This window comes from Chinchilla lanigera, unplaced genomic scaffold, assembly GCF_000276665.1.
Source record: "Chinchilla lanigera isolate Chin_1 unplaced genomic scaffold, ChiLan1.0 scaffold00075, whole genome shotgun sequence".
Taxonomy (NCBI): Eukaryota; Metazoa; Chordata; class Mammalia; order Rodentia; family Chinchillidae; genus Chinchilla; species Chinchilla lanigera.
In genome coordinates, this window is record NW_004955476.1 from 11,070,755 (window position 1) to 11,090,086 (window position 19,332).

Below are 19,332 nucleotides of genomic sequence, written 5' to 3' on the forward strand. Positions count from 1 at the left end.
TGGTGTGGGTTCTATGGGTGAGGGTGGAGGTGGAGGTTGTTGTGGGGATGGAGGTGGTGTTGGTGTGGGGTCTGGGGGTGGGGGTGGAGGTAGAGGTGGAGGCAGAGGTGGTGCTGGTGTGGGTTCTATGGGTGAGGGTGGAGGTGGAGGTTGTCGTGGGGACGGAAGTGGTGCTGGTGTGGGGTCTGAGGGTAAAGGTGCTGTGGGTCCCGGTCGTGGACACCCAAGAAGTGTGTGTCCCCGGGGTTTGGGTGGCCTGTGTAGAGGTACTGGCCTGGAGCTCGGTGGGCTGAGGGGTGGCCAAGGTCGCAGGCGTGCTGGATGTCACCCCGCACCTGTCCACCCACTCGCAGCACTGTATGCGGATCTCGTAGTTGTAGCACATGGGCGGCAGCTGCTCCCGGTTCAGGCAGAGCAGCCCCACCTCAGTGTTGCAGGTCACCTTCTGCTCTAGCTCGGCCAGCGGTGTGTCCGGGAAGAACTGCGCTCGGCACTCCACACTCCGGGGCCTGTCGCAGAACTTGTATCCGCGTGCCCGCAGGTCAGGAAAGGTGTCAAAGTCGCCACTGTCTCTGCTGGACCCAGGGTAGCTGCCGTCGATCCAGCCGGTCCAGGTGCACTGCTCTTGTCGACAGGACGCGGTGTTTGGCCCCGGCTTCGCACTCGAGACCGAGACTGTGGCTGTAGCTGGTGAGGGGGTCACTGTGGCAGTGGGGACAGTGGCCAGGCCCGTGTGCGTGATGGGAGCAGAAGAGGAGGCTGTGGGGCCAGAGAAAGTGGGGCAGGGCACAGGGTGGCAGCACAGGACCCGGACCTGGTAGTTGTCACAGAGCCCTGACACCTGGTCCCGGTTGTGGCAGGTGAGCCCCACAGAGGGGCTGCACTCCACACGCTGTCCTAGGACGTCCAGGGGCACGTCGGGGGCATCCTCTGCCCGGCACTGCACCTCCCTGGGTGCTTGGCACAGCTGGTACCCGTGGGCACGAAGGTTCTCCAGTGTGTCGAAGTCCCCGCTGTCAATGCCACGCCCAGGGTGGCTGACGTCCAGCCAAGGGGACCACACGCACTCCTCCCCACAAGGCCAGGAGGTCGTGGGGGCCTCGGCCGACGTCTCCCTGCGCGACGTGTGGGTGGCAAGGGGCCGGGTGCTGCTCCGGGGGCCTGTGGGTGCTGTGCTCCGGGTGGAGGGAGGCTGTGTGCCTGGGGAGTGTGTCGAGCTCTTGGCTGTGGACAGAGGATCCACAGCTGGGTGCCGGGGCCACATCCAACTGCCCACTGCCTGGCCCGGCATCCCCGCTGCCTGTGAGCTGCCTGGCCACTGGCTCGGGCCCAGCCTGGCAACAACAGGCACAGGGCTCAGCCGTTCCCAACCTTGCCTCCCTGCGGGACTCACTCTGGCTGGCCCCAGGCAAAGCCACCATTGTGTCCCCTGCTCTTCATTCCGGGAGGCCCTGGTGATGCCTGGGGTCCTGAAGCACCCCAAAAGGCTAGGTCCTGGGGCGTCTGGTCCCCAAGCCATGTCCCTGCATGCTAAGCAGCAGGGAGGCTGCAGGGTGACAGGTGGTGAGAAGGGGTGGTCACGCTGCGAGCCCCAGCCTTACCCTGGGACACCGTGGAGAAGGTGAAGGTGGTGGGCGGCAGGGTGCTGAGGGAGCCGCAGGCGTAGACCCTCCTCTCGATGGTGCCATTGGCCCCACAACTGGCAGAGAGGCAGCCACCCATGCCATCCGTCGTGTGGTAGATCTTGGCCCCTGGCTGGAAGCGCCGTCCATCATAGGTGCAGAAGCAAGCTGTGGGGAACAACGATGCCCGTGAGGGGCTCAGGCAGAGACAGGGCCCCCAGCCAGCGCTGGCCCCCGCGGCTACTCACCCTCGGTGTCGTAGGTGCAGCGCACACCACTCTCCGTGCAGACGCTGGTGAGGGGAGGAAGAGGTTGGCACTGGGGTCCTGGGCCCAGCGCTGGTGGCTGAGACAGTCGCCCCATCCCTGCCAGGCTTCTTCCCCAAGGTCACACCGCCCACCGAGGACTGACCCCAACAGTAACCAGCAGAGGCGGGCGGGGTGAGAGTTCAGACCACGTCCCTGCATGGGATGAGGGCAGCACCCCCTGTGTCTCTGGGTGCTGTCTAGGTTCCACATCCCCCCTGCACCCCACCTGGGAGCCCTAAGATACCCTGAAACTTGGCCAAGGCATGTGGGCCACAGGGACAAGGCCACAGGCCTCCTGCAGGGACTCACCAGGACTGGCAGTTCTCAGCAGAGGGCACTGCTGCGCCCACACGGTACAACTTCCCGTGGATGTGGCAGGGCGGCGCGGAGGTGGAGGAAGGGCACTCGGCCACACACTGCATCTTCTCCTCGTCGAAGATAGGAGCCCCCGGGGGGCATTTGGGGTAGCAGCCTGTGGGCCAGGGAGGCCTGAGTGCCAGGGAGGCCTCCATCCCGTCCCCAGTGCCCTCCAGCCACAGGACAGACCCCCACCTCTCGCACACAGCCCAACCCACCTTCCAGGCCGCGAAGGTCCTGAAGGCAGCGGCCGCTGGGGTTCCGGCAGGTGCGCAGGCAGGGCGCCCCGCAGGGCTGGTAGTGCCACTCGCACTCCCCGGCGGGGTTGTAGTAGTCGCAGAAGAGTGCTGGGCAGAGGGCAGAGGGGGCTGGGCCCAGAGAGCACCCTGCCACAGCCCTCTAGACTGCCCTGCTCGTACCCTCCCGGCCACGCCAGGTCAGGTCTCCCAGCCTTGGAGAAGCCACACCAGGTCCCAGCCCGAGCCAGCTCTACCCTGACCCCAGGCTTCACCAGTGACCTCCGCTCCTAAACCCACACCCCACAGCCAGCCTGTGCACTCACGGCAGACGTCGGGCGTCCTCCAGGACACACACACCCCCGCCGCATGGCAGGCCTGGGCGTAGGCAGCCACGGCGGTGCAGAAGCACTCGCAGTCGCCCCCCGAGTCGCAGGCGCAGCTGTCGCTCACACAAGCCTCGTAGTACTTGGCCGGCTCCACCTGAAGAACGCAGGGTTCAGACACCAGGCTCCCCACTTCCCCGGGCTCTCAGGGGTCGGGCTGGCTGGGTGACCTGGGCCGGTTTCCCAGTGCCTCACCCCAGGTGGCTGGCCAGGTCTATCACAGCGTCCCCAGACCAGTGAGACCCTGGGAAGCTCCAGCTGCACAGCCCCCCTGGCAGCCACAGAATCAACACCCCACAGCCCCGAAGCCACGGCTGTGTCTGAGAGAGCTGGTGCCAGTCCCCACTGGGCCCAGCCACCCGTGCTAATGGTGCCAGCCCTTCCCTTTCTCAGCCACTGTCCTCTACACATCCCCAAGCGTACGTGGGCATGGCAGGTGGCAAAGGTGGCACTGTTGATGATGCTGCACTGCCTCTGGGCCCAGGACTTGCGGTACGGGTTGGCTGTGCAGGGGTCCTTGGGCGCCACAGCATCCGGGCAGGTGGGTGAGAACTTCCAGCTGTTCCCGAACTCCAGCGCATCACCCACCACAGCCTGGCTGCGCGTGGTCAGGTCATTGATGGCGTTGTCATCGAAGTTCCCGCACAGGCCACAGACCCTGCCCTGAAGAGGGGAGGGACAGGGTGAAGGAGAGGTCCCCTGGGGTCCCAGGGTGCACACTGACTCCAACCTCCCCTGTCCAGGACTGGAGCTGCAGGCAAAGGCTGGTCCAGGCCCTGCCCGAGACCCCAGGGAGGCCACATCCCCTTCACCCTGCACAAGTGCCTTCTCCCTCCTCCTCCAACTTGATCTGCCAGTCACTGCAGGGGACCATGGACCACTGTGGCCAGGTTGGGGCCAGCCATGCAGAGAGGGAGCCGGAAATGCCCTGGCTGCCAGGCCTGCCCTGTAGGCTGAGTTTCCACCCCCTGCCCCAATCTCACACTCTCTCTCTCTCTCTCTCTCTCCCTCTCTCTCTTTTTCTCTTGTCTGCCTGTTTCAGTCCACCTATCTCTGTCCCTCTGTCTCTCTGTCCTTTTCTGTCTCTCTCTTTCTCTCTCTCTCTCTCTCTCTCTCGCTCTCTCTCTCTCGCTCTCTCTCTCTCGCTCTCTCTCTCTCTGTCTCTGTTCCCCTTCCTGTCTGTGTGTCCAGCAGAGCCCGGGGGGCCAACAGCAGTAGCCTCCCTCGATGGGTCTCACCTTGAACTCGGGACTGAGCATGAGGAAGAGACTGGTTTTCCGGTCCCAGAGCAGCACGAGGCCAGCATCAGTGTCCACCACCAAGTAGATGCCCATCTGGCGCACAGTGTAGGGCGGCTCCTGCCCGGTGCCCATCTGGACCACCTCCACCTTCCCACTGCTCAGCTTCAGCTCGTAGCTCTGTACGGCAGGGCTCCCTCAGGGACTGGCAGGGACCCCTCCCCTCCCACGTCGCCGTACCCATCCCACAAGCCCTTCGCACCCCCAGGAAGATCTTGATGTCCTTGGAGCAGGTGGTCCCCATGGTGCCGCAGGGGACGTTCTCGGTGATCACGCGGAAGGCATCCCCAGCACTGCCATTCCCACCACACTGGTCCTGGGGAGCAGAAGGACGTGGTCAGGTGGGCTGGGACCCCCAGGACAGCCGGGAGTCCTGGCAGCCCCCAGGCAGCCATGCACCTGCACCAGCGTGTACTCGCAGGCCCCATTGAAGGTGTAGCGCTGCCCGTCGAAGGTGAGGAAGTGGCCATCCCCATAGACGGCACAGGTGGCCAGACAGGGTTCGTCCGTGCACCGCCACATCCGGTTCTCACAGGTGCTGTGGGGCGCAAGGTCAGACAGGTGCCGGTGCTGTGAGGGTTTCATGCCCGGGCTGCCTGGTCCACCCATCCCCCCAGCTCTGTGCTGGTCACTCCATGCCTAACAGGGACCTCTGTCCAGTGAATGGGTGGCAACCTGTACCCTGGGACTCAGCCCCACCTACCAGGTATTGCAGCCATCGAGGACAGTCTCCCCAGGCCGGTAGCTGGCCTCGTTGTGCACGCAAGGACAGTCCTCCTCGGCAACGCAGCCTCCGTCACCGTCCGCCACCAGCCCATCAGGGCACACGCAGCCCGAGATGCACTGGGTGCTGTACTGTGGGACGTGTGCACACCGCTCAGCGGGAGGGGATGGTCTGCAGGACCCTCCCTGTCCCCTGAGAGAGAGGTGGCCACAGGATGCAGAGCCATGGAAGCCGTGAGCCCAGCCAAGTTCAGGTGGTGTCCCTGGGACGCCTGAGAGGGTGCCCAGCAGCCCCTATCCAGGACAGCGCAAGACCTCCAGGGGCCATGAGGGGTCACCGGGAGCCATGGGGTCGCTAGGGTGGCCGGCACTCACGCAGGCCATGTCCAGGGTATGACAGCTCTTCTGGCAGCTAGCCCCAGCAGCCCCCAGGGTGGCGTTGCGGCAGTCGAAGTACACCATGGGCGCATAGCACGCTGTGGAAAGACGGCACTCGGGACCCCAGCCAGCAACTCAGGCCCGCGGGGGACCACGGATTGTGGTGCAGCTTCAACCTATGCGTTCCCAGACGGCCGAGTGTGTGCCCACCCGTGCCCCGGTGTGGGGGTTTGCACTGAGCATTGTGTGTCGTGCGTGTGTCTGTGTTCACGCGCATGGGTACAGGAGCCTGCACCCCGTGCTCCCCGTCACTGGGTATGCCAGCCTGGGGCGTCTCACGGGATAGGGACCAGGCTCACCTGGGCTGGGCTCGAGCCTCCCGATGCAGGTCAGCGTGCCCCGTGTGCAAGTGCTGGAAGGAGAGGGTGGGAGCTCGAGTGTCCCATGGGGGACACGGGGTCTCTTCCCCACCCCTGAGCCCGGGCCTCACCAGACAGCCCCGCTGTCATGCACAGACTCGCCACTGGGGACCACAGAGCCCCCGTGGTAGCAGGGACACTCGTGGGCCAGCACACATGCGCCCGCCTCATCCAGGAAGGTGCCCGCGGGGCAGGCACAGCCGTCCACGGGCACGAAGGACACGCTACAGGTGACGTCTGCCTCACTGAGGCTGCGGCAGGTGGGCTGACAGGTGCTCAGGTGCTCCTGGTAGACCATCGACTTGGGGCAGGTGGTCGTGGGCTTCGCTGTGGGGCAGGAAGAGAGACAGTCAGGTCGGGGACCTGGACCAGCATTCGGGCAGCAGGGTCCTCGGGTGGGCATGGGCACTCACTGCAGACGCCGTCCCGCCAGCCGCGGAGCAGCACGCCCTTGGCGGCGCAGGCCTGCACGTAGGAGGACAGGGCGGCGCACAGGCAGTCCTCGCTCTTCTCGCAGTTGCACGTGTCGAACATGCAGTTCTGGGGGCAGCGGAGGGTCAGGACCCGCCCATGTCGAGCACCCTGTGCCCCTCCAGTTCCCTCCCCGAGCCCCCAAGCCTCAGGGGAGCTTTACTGGCATCTAGGAGCCAGGCCTCACGGGCCGCCTCCCTCAGCTCTGGGATCAGATGCTAAGCACAGCTCCACTGTAACCTTGAGGTCTGGCCATGAGCCCGGTGTCGGGCACACAGGTGGGCAGGGGATGAATGAGTGGGTAGGGCGGGGGTGGGGTGGGGAGTCAGGTGTGGGCCCTGTGCCCTGCCTGGCCCTTGGAGCGGTCACATGGCGTCCTCCCAGCCTCCCTGGGCACCACCATGGCGGCAGTGGGGCCCAGCAAGCCTCACCGAGTAGTAGGAGTTGGGGTTCACGGTGGCGTGGCACTGGGCAAAGGGGCCATCAGCGTCCGTCAGCAGCGCGCACCAGTGCTGGGCGTACTTCTCTGTGGACAGAGGGAGCTGTCTTCCACCACGTGCCTTAGCAGTTCCCACCAGGTGCCAGCGGTGCCTGGCACAGCCAGTCCTTGGCCACATTACAGATGGCAACAAAGGCAGGGACACAGCATTCCCCAAAGCACGGAGCATGGTGAGGCCATGGTGTCACCACCTTCCCTGTGCCTGGCCACCTCCTGGGGCCACAAGGGCCCCCACAGCGAGCAGATGGGCATAGACCCCTCCAGGCCTTCACCTGCTTCCTCGGCCACAGAGGGAGGGGACAAAGCAGCCCAGGGCCAGCTCCCCACTGGAGTCCTGTCACCAGTAAGTGAGCCCAGGACCTATGTCCTTCCTGTTGCGCTGAAGCAGGGCCCCATTTTCGCCCCTGGATAAAGCCCCAGCGGCTGGCAAGAGCTGGCGGGAGCATGGACACAGCCTCTGCCTGGCCCTGGGGCAGCCAGATGCACACCACACACCATTCTCCACGCTGAGCGAGCAGGGGTCCTCGAAGCTGTTCTTGGCATTGGGGCAGGAGGCCTGGGTCTTCCAGGTGTTGGCGAAGGCGGCGCCTGTGCCCTCCACCACCCCGCTGATGGTCCGGAAGTCGTCGGCCTGGTTCTGGTTGAAGTTCCCGCAGAGACCTAGGGCAGGAAGGCAGTTGAGGCCCCATGGGGCTCAGGGACAGGGACGGAAGCGGGATGGGGACCCCCCAGGTGGCCTCCTACCACAGGTCTGTCCTTGGAGCTCAGGCGCCAGCTGCACGAACAGCTGCATAGTGGGCACCAGCTGGACATGCAGCTGCAGCCCCAGGTTGGTCTCCGCGATGATGAAGAAAGTGGAGGGTTTCAGGATGGTGACGTTGGCTGTGGACACAGAGGGCACAGCTTGCTGGCTGCATGGGCAGGACCCACAGCAGCCCGGGCGGGGCAGGGCTCACCTGCAGAGACTGGCAGCTGGGTGTAGATCTGGTTCATGAACACCTCGCCACTGGCCTTCACCACCACCACCTGGAGGCAGCGGTGGTGGGGTCAGCACAGGTCACGCAGGACCCCTGCAAACCAGCCCCAGAGGCTGCAAACTGGCCAGCTCGTGCTGGGGGACTTTGTCCATGGGCCATAGCGCCCACCCTCCATGCGCTAACACCCTGAGTCCTACCCTGCAGCTCATCCCGATTTTCTGAACTGTCCATGAGGACCAAACATTTTTTAACCCAATGCAAAAACCTAAGTTAATTTATACAAAGTCAACTTCAGTAGATGCTCAACCCCCTGTTCCCCGCGGCCAGGAGGGCAGTGGGGGCAGGGCCTCATCCCTGCATGGGGACAGTCACCCAGAAGACTCAACAGGCGCGGCTGGCACCTGAGCTCCGAGGACAGACCTGTGGTAGGAGGCCCCCCCCGGGGGTCCCCATCCCACTTCCGTCCCTGAAGCCCCGCACTGCTCTCGCTGCTGCAGACCGAGGCCCGGGCGGAGGCAGTGGTCCCCACACTCACCGTCTGCCCCCCGCCCAGGCTCAGGGTCACGCTCTTCAGGCAGGTCTCGCTGTCCGTCAGCCCACACCGGCGCAGCTCGGCCAGCACGGCAAAGGTGCTACCCTGACAGGGCTGCAGGGACACACAGGCATTCACGCCCTGCACAGCCACCTCGTCCAGCCACAGCCATCCTTTCACTGGGCGCCCCACCCGCCCCTCCACCTGCCTGACTCCCAGGGGGAGCCCAGGTGATCCAGGAGAGAGGGAAGCACATTGCAGCCCTGGTGGGGACTGGCCCCCTGAGAAGGCGGCCACCGTGGAATTCCAACCCAGGGGCTCAAGGGAAAGGCTGAGTGACCACTGGGAGGGAGGGAGGCAGGGACGCGCCCAGCGTGCTGGGACAGTGACACTGGTCTGTGTTCTGCTAATGGCAGACACAGGATGTTCTGCACATGGACAGTGAGCCTGGCAGAGCCCAGGGACAATGAGGACACTGGCGTGTCACCACGGTGACAAATGCACTGGAAATGCCAGTAACAGGAGATGGTTGGGGTGTGTGGAGTCCCCGTACTTCCTGCTCGACTTATTTATGAACCTAAAACATAGTCTAGTGTAAAGTAAAACCCAAGGTCAGAGAGGTCACCCGGTGCTCCGGCCGGGAGTCCGGGGCTGAGCGTGTCCCCACGTCCAGTCCTGGGGACCCTGCGGTTTCCCTGGTGCAGCAGAAACACGCAGCTGGCCGGGGAGGCAGGGTCCACACCTTGGTCACCACGTAGCTGCAGTCCCCGTGCACCGTGTACTCCTTCTCATCGAATGTGGACAAGTGGGCACCGCCCAGCACCGAGCAGGTTCCGGGGCATGGCAGCTCCTGGCAGCGCCAGTGACCTCCCATGCAGGTGCTGTGTGCGGCAGGAGGAGACAGCCGTCTGTAGGCTGAGGACAGCTGGCTGCACAGCCTCCCATGTCGGGACTGCCCCTTGCACTTGGGTGGGGAAGCCCCAGACCTACCACTCTGTACAGTCTGTGGAGTAGTTGGCCCCCGGCGCATAGGAGGTCCCGTTGTACACACAAGCACACTGGGACACAGGAACACAGCCGGCGTGCTGGATGTCGTCCAGCACCATCCCTGCAGGGGGCAGCACCGTGGGATGAGGACTCGGCCCAGAAGGACCACAGCAGTGTAAAGGTTCCTAGTGAGGCGGGGAGAGGCTCACCCTCGGGGCAGAAGCAGCTGGCCACGCAGTGGTCCTCGCACAGCTGGGAGCGCTGGGGGTTGGAGCAGGTGTCAGTGCAGGGTGAGCCGCACTCTCGGTGCTGCATGCCGGCCGAGCACGTCTGGGCTGCAGGGGAAAGGTGGGCTCACGTCAGGCCCCTTCCCTGCCCGCCTGGGGTGCGACAGGATGACGGGCGGGGCACTCACGACAGAGATCGGGACTCCGCCAGTCCTGGGGCTGCCCGCCGGCGTGGGCACACTGCCGGGAGAACTCGGCGAGGGTGTGGCAGAGGCAGTCAGGAAGGTGGGCGCGCTTGCAGTGGCAGAGGTCCTGCTGGCAGGCCTCAACGTAGCCGCTGACCTCCACCAGGTCTGTGCAGCCCGCAAACAGCCAGCTGTTCAGCAGCTCCTCGCAGATGCCCTGGGGGCGACCCGGACCCCAGAGGTCAGGCCCGGATCCACAGATGTGCCTGCTCCTGCCCTCCCTGCCACCTAAGTACCCTGAAGCTCACAAGACTGATCGAGCAGTTCTGGGGTGCAGGGCTGGGGTCCTGGCACTGCTCCATGGGGCCATCCATCTTCTGCAAGTTTCCGAACTCCAGAGGGGTCAACCTGGCATCTTCAGGGAACAAGAGCAGCTCTGCTGTGGGCCCCAGACCCCAACTCAGCATCCTAGAGGCCCCATGGATGGCCAGGTACCCCTTATTGGTGGGCTAGCTGGGGTTCCACAGGCCATGGGCAGGGGACAGGGGGCAGGATGTGGCTCAGCCACTGAGATCCAGGGGCCTGGCAGACATTTGCAGCCACACGCACCTGGGAGGCACAAGGGTGTGCACGTGTAGGGCCTGGGCAGGTGCTGTGGGCGCAGGTGCACCTGCTGGGACTGTGTGCCGGCATGGGAAATGCTTGGGGCTTACTGTGGGACAGGAACTCGCCGGCCTCCGGGACACCATTGAAGTCTCCGCAGAGCCCGCAGGTCTTGTTGGCGTATTTGGTGTCCAGCTCCAGCTGCAATTGGGGAGGACATCAGATGCTGGCCCCACCAGGGATGCCCGGCACACAAGGGACAAATTCCCAGGGAGGGGCCAGGGTCTCCCGGTGGAGATGTGGGCTGTTGGTCCCTCCCCACAATCTGCAGGGAGCTCCATTCTCAAGCAGGCCTGGGGGAGATGCTCCCACAGGCAAGTCCTCCTTGGGGCGCCCAGGTCCCCATCTTCACCTGCCAGGTGCGGGTCCGGCCTTCTTTTTTTTTTTTTTTTTTTTTTTTTTTTTTTCTTTGAGTCCGGCCTTCTTACCCTCCTCACCCAGAGCCCTTTGTGCCCTCTCTGGAGAGGGCATCAGGAGGGGGCCCCTCGCGCTCCAGGAAGTTCTGTCTGCCCCCCACCTGTGCTCACCGTGAGGCTGTCATCCGGGTTCCAGGTGAACACCAGGCCCAGCTTGGCCACCACCTTCACGTAGCCGTTGCTGTGCTCTATGAGGACTCCGGCCTGGCTGAAAGGCAGCTGGACCCTGAGGGAGGGGCTGGCGGTTAGGACAGGAGGTGACCCCACCAAGAGGGTTCCCCGCTCACTGGGTCCCTGGAGAACTGGGCCCGGCCACCACCCTGCCCCTTCCTGGCTCCTGTGCTCTGCTCCACCCGTGGTCCCTAGACTCACCACAGCCCCAGGACTCACGGGTGACTGTTGACCAGGACGGAGTCCCTGGCCAGCTCGACGACCAGGCCGTTGAGCTTCATGACGACCCTGTTAGGGGCCGTGGCACTGGACCCCGGGCCTCGGCGCAGCTGCACGTTGAAGTCCTCGTAGGCGGCGCCACAGTGCGCGGAGAACACGTAGTTGCAGAGGCCGGGGAAGCGGAAGACGGCGCCGTCGAAGGTCTTGTAGTGGAAGTCGCCCCAGGTGCTGCAGACGCGCCCCGTGTGTGCGGGGTTCAGGGCTGCGGGGAGCCGGGAAATGGTGACTGCCAGGCACCCCTACCCCATGCCCAGCCCCCCACAGCCCTGCCCCAGGGTGGCATCTGGGCTAGCCCTGCCTCGAGGAGCCCTGGGAATGGCCAGCAGTGGCTCTGCCCCTTTCCTAACTTGTTCAGAGTCACCCCCAAAGGGGGACCCCATTTTCTGCCAGCCCACTTCCATACCAAGCCCCACCATTCCCCAGGGTGTTCCCCACGGGCCCTGGGGTTCCTCACCTCGCAACACAGGGGCAGTCGTCAGAGGGGGCAGGACGGTCACCCCGAGGAGTGGGCGGCCTGTGGAGACAGGACTTGTGGCAAGTGCCTAGCGTGGGAGCCCCGTCCAGTCAGGCACTATAGCTTGAGTGTCAGGCGCATGTGGGGTGCAGTGCAGGGACGGCTGACACCTCCCTCCCCGCCCTGGGGCCCAGAACCATCTGTCTGCAGGGGGGGGGGAGATCTCAGGTACTTGAGTCTATTCAGTCTCAGATGCTGGCCCTAGGCTCAGGCGCCCCCAGTGTGGCCTGGCTTCAGGAAATGCAAACTGGATGCTAAGTGGGCCCGGAAGCCCCAGACCCCTCCCGTGGACACTGGCTGCCTGCTGGCCCCAGTGAGCAGGAAGGCCTCCCACCTTTCCCTGCCCTGCGTTCCTCTGTGGAAACTGCGGACAGCCCTGCCTTCTGCCCTGTCCTGGGCAAGGCCTCAGCTAGGTGCCCCTGAAGTAACAGATGTTCTGTGGGGGACATGCCGGCTTGGCAGCGTTTCTGCAACTCCCCCAGGGGTTGGGCTAGAGAGGGACAGGTAGAGCCATGCAGGCCGGGTGCCCCCAGGCCCCAAGTCCTGAGCCCTTGCAGTGGTCACTGGGATGGATCAGGATCAGCTGGCCTGGGGCGCAGAAGGCTGAGACTCACCCCCGTGTCCTTGCTGGGGAGAGAGGTTGGGGGAGGTCTCGTGGCTGGATTTCAGGGAGTCCTCCTGGGCCAAGCCTGTGGAAGAGGGCACAGCCTGAGCAGGGTGCAGGGCGTCTCTGTCCATGGGGCTGGTTGTCTGAGGTCGCCCTTGATGACTGCTGGACGCTCCCACGTTTCCAGTCATTGAGCATCTGCCCTCTCAGGCCCTGCTCTGTCTAGGGACCAGGGACAGAGCCCAGACGACAGCCTACGATGCAGACCCTGGAGAGGAGGCTTCTGGGGCCACAGGCTGTGCTGCAGGTGCATCTGTGACCAGATGCTGGCCACACAGCCTTGCGGTCCGTGTGGCTGGCCGCCCCACCCCTACACCTGCAGAGGGTCTTGGGCAGAGCTGCCTCACTTCCTCCCGAGCCCACTACCCACTCCCGGCCTGTTCAGGGTTGGAGCACCCTGTGCCCGCTGCATCCTGCTGCCCCAAGGCTTTGGTCAACTCCTCCTGTGAGATGCACACAGAGGACAGAGGAGGATCAGGTCCCCCGCATGCTGCTCGCATCTCTGCTCCTTCACCTCCCAGCATGGTCCCCTCAGAGTCCCCTTCCTGCATGTCAGTCTGGGGCTGCCGAGGCCTGGGCAGCAGGGGCAGTGGGAGAACCCAGGCCCAACATGGCTCTGCAGAGGCAGCAGGACCAGCGAGAGCTCTTCTCCTCAGCAGGACCACGTGGGCACAACACCGGTCAAGGCAGGTACCACTGCTGCACTTATGGAGCTCTGGCCCCTCACCCAGGCCTACCCTGACCAGCCTTCCTCTGAGCGCCTGGGGAGGGTCCCAGCCTCGCAGGGGGTCCAGCATGGGCACAGAGGGCACAGTTGAGAGCCAGCCCCCAGGGGAAGAGCAACCGGGCAGGGAGTCTGCCGCTTCCTCAGAGGCTGTTGCTCCGGAAGGTGCTGGGAGAGGGCGGCTGGCCCCACTCTACGTGCACCCGGGGCCTCTGTCACCACCACTCCAGCCACCCATGTGGGAGGCATCCTCCAGGTATCACAGGACCCTGGGGACAGGCCTGGGAAAGACCTCAAGATACCCAGCAGGCCCACAGGGCTACAAGACACACATCCTGCCGCCCAGCTAGGAGCCCCAGCCTCCAGCCTGGCACATGATCACATGAGCTGCCTGGTCCTCACCATCTTACCTGAGTGCTGGGCACAGGCCAGGACCAGGGCCCAGAGCACGGCCAGCGTCCTGCGGCCGGGACCCATGGTGTGAGCGTGGGGATGACCCCGTGGCAGCCTCTGAGGAGGCACTGGGCGGTGGTGGCCTTTTGTAGGGGCTCCCTGGAAGGCGGGGCACCCCCTCACCCAGGTAAACACGGGCACTTGCCCTGGGCCACCCAGGCAGAGGGCGGGGCTGCCCCAGGCTCCTGCCACTCACCCCCACCCACAGGCTCCAGGCACCTCTGACGTCCTGCTGCCTCCAGAGGCCACTGCGCGGACAGCTGCGACACTGTGCACACATGCAGTGCCTGGGCCTTGGACTCTGCCCTGCTGGGGCGCAAGTGCCTCAGGGGGCGTCACGGGGCTGGCGTGGGGGCTGTAAGTGAGGGAAGTGTGACTGCGGGAATAAGCTGCACAGAGGCCAGCGGCTGGGGCTCCAGACTCCAAACCTCATCTTGGCCTCAGCACTGGACTGCTGCTGACAGAGGCAGCAGGATATGCCGTGGGCAGGGCAGGTGGCCCCAGGCTGGGACCCCCGCCCCTGCACTGGGTGCAGGGGTGGCCATGGGGGCTGTAGGCCATGAACCAAGCAGGGGCAGGAGAGTGACGAGGTCCTGCCCTTGCCATGCCCTCCAGGAGGCAGGAGGGGGCACGGCCAGTGCCTGCCCCTGGCCCAAGGCCCCAGGCCTGAGTCACTGTGGGATCCACACCTCGGCCCCTGACCCAAGTGAGTCACTGGCCAGCAGCGGGTTATCATTGTCCCTGCCTCAAAGGCTGGGCTGAGTGTCCGGTAGCTTGGGCCCTGTGGCTAGGGCCAAGGGGTTGGGGACGCTGGCCAGGTAGGCATCCTCAGGCATCTGAGCCATGGAGCATGGCACCTGGGCTGACCACCTTACCCCACAGAAAGCCAGACCCGGGCACTCCTCAGGTGCCCTGCAAAGCCAGTCCACCCACCTGGGCCCTTGTGGTGCGCAAGCTCTTGGCTCTAGACCAGCCCGGCCTGGCGACCAGAGCAGCTCACAGGCCGGCGCCCTGGGGTGCAAAGCTGGGGACTTGGCCTCCAAAGTCAGGCTCCTTCTGCCCTGCTGACTTGTGGGAAGAACTGTGCCAAGCCAATGAGGCTCACTCGTGGGGGGGACCTGCACATGGGTGGCACAAGAGGGCACACGGCCAAGGCCCTGGACCTAGAGTTCCTCAGCTCTGGCCTGGATTTGATGAGGTCAAGGTTACTGGAGTCCAGCAGGAAAGGGCTGGGTTATGTCCCCAGGTGTCACCACGGAGACGGAAAGACCATCGGGGACCGGACAGGGCGGAGGCTATGACCACATCCCAGAGCATCGCTGCCATGCTATAGTCAGGCCACTAATCCTGCCTGCCCCGATCTGGAACCAGAAGTGAATGTCCAATAGCCCCTTTGTCCTGGTGGTGAACCCCGGTGACTCAGGGGAGATTAAGCCGCAGCAGATCTGGTTGGGATCAGGCCCATGGGGGGGGGGGCAAGAAACAGCCGCATCTGGACACGTGGACCAGGCAGAGTTGGTGTGACCTGGGTGCCGAGAGGTGTCCACCCATAGTCCACCCACCCGCCCTGTGCTCCCCTGGGGGTGAAGCCAGTCTCCCTGGGCCCCAGGACTCCCCACAGCAGCACACCCATCTCAGCACCCTCAGATGCCGGTGCGAGCATCGCACGCTGATGCCCCGGCTGGGGCGCAGCACTGGGATCCCTCCACCTCTGAGCGTCACTTCATCTTGGCACGGCCCCTGCAAGGTGACCTGCCGGGGGCAGTCCGCCTGAGGCTCAGAGGGGTCCAGGGCCACACCACTGGGGCATTAGGGCCAGGGTCTTGTCTCAAGCTCAGAGGGCGAAGCAAGTGGATGAACCCTCACAGCGGCCTCCCACACAGGGCAACCGGAGGGTTTGCGCCTCCCGCCAAGACTGGTTGGGGGAGCACCTGTCCTCCCATGGAGTGGGACTTTGAGCTGTAACTGGAGAATGACTTAGTGAGAAAGATGGAGGTCCCTCAGGCTGGCGAGCTGGAGGTGGGCTCGGGGAGGGGCTCCTGGCCCAGGTGGGGGGCCCCACCCCTGCACCATGCTCACAGAAGGGTGGGCTCTGGGTTACCCAGCAGGGCCTTCCTGCAGGAGCAGAGATGTCTTGAGTCCCCTCCAGGGCGGAGGCCCCTGGCCTGGGGTGCAGGGTGGGGGCTGTGCCCTGGCCCCAGAGGAAAGGAGCGGCGCAAATTTGACTTTACGGTGGGGCCGCACTGATTTGAAGCTTGCGTGTGTTTGTTTTCTGAATCACAGGGCAAACAGAATTCCTCCCAGGACCGGGCAGGGCCAAAGACCGCCCTGCCCCTCAGGTGTGCCGTTGGCCCAGGACCCGCTCTGGCTCCACATCCTCCTCAAAGACCTCCCGGGCACCCCTGAGGGCCAGCGCTGGCCTTGCACAACTGGGGTCCCACACCCACTCTGCCCACCTGCATCCCCTCCTTGCCTCTGGCCCCATAATCCTCCGACCTTCTGGCCCGTGTCATCACCGGAGCCTTCAGGTGCCCTTCACTGCCAGTCAGACCCTTGGGACCTCTGGCCCGGGGAGAAGAGGGACCTGGTGCTGGCAGAGGTCCCCAAACCCTGCGAAGGGCATTTTTCTCAATATAAAATCTGCACACAAAAGTTAAAGTACTGTTCCTGGTTCACACCCCCAAACAGCGGAAGGCAGGGTCTCTAGAGGGATTTGCACACCCAGGGTCAGAGTAACATCAGTAACATCAGTAACATCAGTGACAAGAGCCAAAGTGTGAGCCTCCGAGTGTGCACTGGTGGACAAATGGACCCGGAACATACAGCCCATCCGCACTCTGGAATACTATTCTGCTCTTAAAAACAAGTCTTTGACCCTCCCAGGCAGGGATGAGGTTTTATGAGATGAACCGCTCACAGAAGGACAAGGAGGTATGGGGCCGGCAAGTCCACAGGACAGAGCAGGACAGGCCCAGGACCAGGGGGCTAGGGTCAGCATCCAATGGGGCAGAGCTGGCCCTGGGAAAATGGGCAGTGCTGGAGGTGCAGGGCCATGCTGGCTGCATCCAGTGTAGATGGGCTTACCCCTGACTGTGCCATAAACACGACCAAGATGGGCCATGGTGGCTATTTGACCCCCACTGAGAACTGGAAGTGGTTCAGAAGGAACCCTACCTCCCATGCCGAGGGATCCCTGTCACTCACCAGGCCAGGCTCTTCTGGACCTTGAGGACACTCGCGCCCCTCGAACAAGAGGCAACTCTGTCCATCACTGCCCACACTGGCCCCTGCCCTGGGGTCAGCACAGCCCCACTCATCAAGAGAGGTTTCTTTAGGGGCTGTTTTCCTGGGTCCTCAAATTGTCTCTCTGGAGAGGCCTAGTACAGCACATGGGTAACAAGCCGGGCACTCTGCCCACCCTACCTGCCCTGTGCAGCCCTGCCAGCCTCCCCGTCTCCCTCAGAGCCAGCACAGCACAGCACAGACAGCCTCATCCACCTAAGGGACCATCCACAGCCTGGGGACAGAGCGCAGGGCATCCGGGCCCAGGGCAGAGAGCAGGGGACATGGCTTTGTGCAAAGCAGACGGTGCTCAGCCCACACAGGAACCCCGGTTTTACGAGAACACAAACAACAGCGCCGAGGAAATGCCTCAGAATGGTAACAGAGCTCAGCTCGGTGATGGGCGGGGGCCACAGTCCTGATGACAACACAGGAACCAAAGAGGACGGGCACACTCATGCACGCGCACGCTCACACATGCAGACACACACAGCCATGCACACACGTGGACACACATACATGTACACACTGGACCATGTACACATGTACACAGTGCAACATACACAACTATGTGGACATGTGCAAACCCACACACAACAGTGTACATGTGCTTACACACGTGCAAACCCAACCACAAAGACATGCTTACACAGTGCAAACACACACAAGGCAAACACATTCACAAACATGCAAACACACTACCATGCACACACTCACATGTGTGCACACATAAAGACCAACACAAGCACAAACACACAGCCACGCAGACACATATTCACACACGGAGCACAACTGTACGGATATGTACTCTCAATGGGCAACACACACAACCATGCAAACCCACACTCAGGCACAGGCAAATCCATACACTCAATGCACACATAAACAATGCGCTAACACAGAGGAGCGTGTACATGCAGCCACAGACCCAGCGCACACACATGGGGCTCAGCAAGCATGCGGCCTCCACCCTGCAGCGGCGAGGGCCTCTAGGTGAGAGGCTCTGGCTAAGCCCTGCCCACCAGGCTGCCAGTGGGCAGCTGCCTGGACAGGAAGCTCAGGTGCCCAGCATGTCAGCTGAGTGTGGAGCACACCCCCCAAACAGGAAATCGCCCCAGGGCTGCTCCCCCTGCAAGCCCACAAAGCCCTGGTGTGGCTCTAGAACCCCAGCGAGGACGCCTCCCTAAGTGTCCCCACCCTGCCCCAGTACCCTCCTCAGCAGTCTCCACCCTGCCCCAGGGTCTGCTCCACGCATCCCTGCCCTGTCCCAGTGTGAGGGGGAGAGCAACTGCCAAACTGCTAGATGCCCGATGTGCCAAGTTCGTGGTCTCACAGCATGGAGGAATGAAGTTGCAAACCAAAGAAGGTTTGCTGGGAGAGCTTTATCGGAAACAAGAAGTAGAACATCTCCCAGACTTCCAGGAGGGTTGTGGGGGATGACCACGAGGCCCTTTGTCGGGGCTAATTGCACAGCAAAGTCCCAGCGCAGGTCAAACCACAATCAACCTGTAAGGTTACAAGTGCAGGGGCTCCGCTAACATCGATCCAATAGGGAAATGAGTCACGCAGCAAGGGTGCACGGCGAGCGTCACTAACTTTAGCTTATCTCTAACTTCTAATATGGACCAGAGGCATTCCTGGAAAGGGACAAGGGTGCTCTGGCACCCATCTATGCGTCCCCTACCCCCCCGGGGCCCACTGGGCCGGGCAGTGCTAATTACAGCGGCAGTGGGACCTCTGCTTTCTCTCTGCAGGCCTGGCTGTTTTGGCTCCACCCTGAGGCAGATGCAAGTCCAGCAGGACACGCAGAGCACACGTGCTAACAACCACTGCACAGGGGGAGAAGCAGAGGTCTGCACATGTGGAGAGACAAACCTGTCCACGCACGCGTGACTGAGAACTCAGCCCAGTAACGGTGTCTTCATCCCCCAGCCAACGCAAGGTTTAATAGGAGGTCAGCTAAAATCCCGGAAAGGACTTCTGTGAGTGTTCACGATATTCCAAAGTTCACACGGAAAGATACCGGGACTGGTGTTGTGCTTGCTGTCCATGGCTATAACAAAGCATCTGGGTGATCAGTTTATGAAGAGAAGTTCCAGCAGAGGTCATCGGCCCCTTGCTTTGGGCCTGGGACTCCATGGTGGAGCGTGTGGTAGAGGAAACCCACTCACTGCACAGCTGGGGAGCAGAAGCCAGGAGTGCAAACACACACACAAAGTCCTAAGGAAGGTGCACAGTCCTAAGGAAGCCAGCTCCAGTACATTAGACCTGAACTGTGTTAGCTGGGTGTGGTGGTGCTCACCTGTGATTTCAGAACTTGGGAGGCTGAGACAGGAGGATCCCTTTGAACTACGTAGCAAGACCCTTCTCATAGAGAAAAAAAATCAAATAATATGAATTTTTAGCCCGGCACGGTGGCACATGGCATCTCCTTTCACTCTTTTCAGCCGGATCCCAGCTTCATGGTATGGGCTGGGGTGGGGGCTGACCCCTCTGCCTCCATGCAGGCTCAGGTCTCTGCCACCTTGGCCAAGGTGCTGTCCTTTCTCGTTGATTTT

The 19,332-nt window shown here is 63.1% G+C and overlaps 1 protein-coding gene across 1 annotated transcript in view; it reads right to left on the reverse strand.

Moving 5' to 3' along the window:
- The window catches only part of Muc5ac (mucin 5AC, oligomeric mucus/gel-forming), a 22,890-nt gene extending 9,350 nt beyond the window's left edge, over positions 1 to 13,540 (reverse strand). Inside the window, exons 1-31 of the mRNA XM_013502967.1 lie at positions 13,450 to 13,540; positions 12,263 to 12,337; positions 11,589 to 11,648; positions 11,075 to 11,336; positions 10,796 to 10,910; positions 10,319 to 10,409; positions 9,914 to 10,020; positions 9,609 to 9,822; positions 9,403 to 9,528; positions 9,197 to 9,314; positions 8,949 to 9,087; positions 8,210 to 8,320; positions 7,654 to 7,723; positions 7,442 to 7,579; positions 7,193 to 7,357; positions 6,630 to 6,724; positions 6,141 to 6,267; positions 5,799 to 6,054; positions 5,668 to 5,720; positions 5,306 to 5,406; positions 4,911 to 5,062; positions 4,607 to 4,745; positions 4,410 to 4,523; positions 4,148 to 4,327; positions 3,333 to 3,572; positions 2,850 to 3,006; positions 2,506 to 2,634; positions 2,240 to 2,402; positions 1,871 to 1,914; positions 1,602 to 1,790; positions 127 to 1,224 (exon numbers count right to left, since the gene is read on the reverse strand). Of these exons, the coding sequence (XP_013358421.1) occupies positions 127 to 1,224; positions 1,602 to 1,790; positions 1,871 to 1,914; positions 2,240 to 2,402; positions 2,506 to 2,634; positions 2,850 to 3,006; positions 3,333 to 3,572; positions 4,148 to 4,327; positions 4,410 to 4,523; positions 4,607 to 4,745; positions 4,911 to 5,062; positions 5,306 to 5,406; positions 5,668 to 5,720; positions 5,799 to 6,054; positions 6,141 to 6,267; positions 6,630 to 6,724; positions 7,193 to 7,357; positions 7,442 to 7,579; positions 7,654 to 7,723; positions 8,210 to 8,320; positions 8,949 to 9,087; positions 9,197 to 9,314; positions 9,403 to 9,528; positions 9,609 to 9,822; positions 9,914 to 10,020; positions 10,319 to 10,409; positions 10,796 to 10,910; positions 11,075 to 11,336; positions 11,589 to 11,648; positions 12,263 to 12,337; positions 13,450 to 13,516 (5,095 nt within the window). The 5' untranslated portion in view covers positions 13,517 to 13,540. The remainder of the gene's footprint in view (positions 1 to 126; positions 1,225 to 1,601; positions 1,791 to 1,870; positions 1,915 to 2,239; positions 2,403 to 2,505; positions 2,635 to 2,849; positions 3,007 to 3,332; positions 3,573 to 4,147; positions 4,328 to 4,409; positions 4,524 to 4,606; positions 4,746 to 4,910; positions 5,063 to 5,305; positions 5,407 to 5,667; positions 5,721 to 5,798; positions 6,055 to 6,140; positions 6,268 to 6,629; positions 6,725 to 7,192; positions 7,358 to 7,441; positions 7,580 to 7,653; positions 7,724 to 8,209; positions 8,321 to 8,948; positions 9,088 to 9,196; positions 9,315 to 9,402; positions 9,529 to 9,608; positions 9,823 to 9,913; positions 10,021 to 10,318; positions 10,410 to 10,795; positions 10,911 to 11,074; positions 11,337 to 11,588; positions 11,649 to 12,262; positions 12,338 to 13,449) is intronic.
- Positions 13,541 to 19,332: the final 5,792 nt, after the last annotated feature.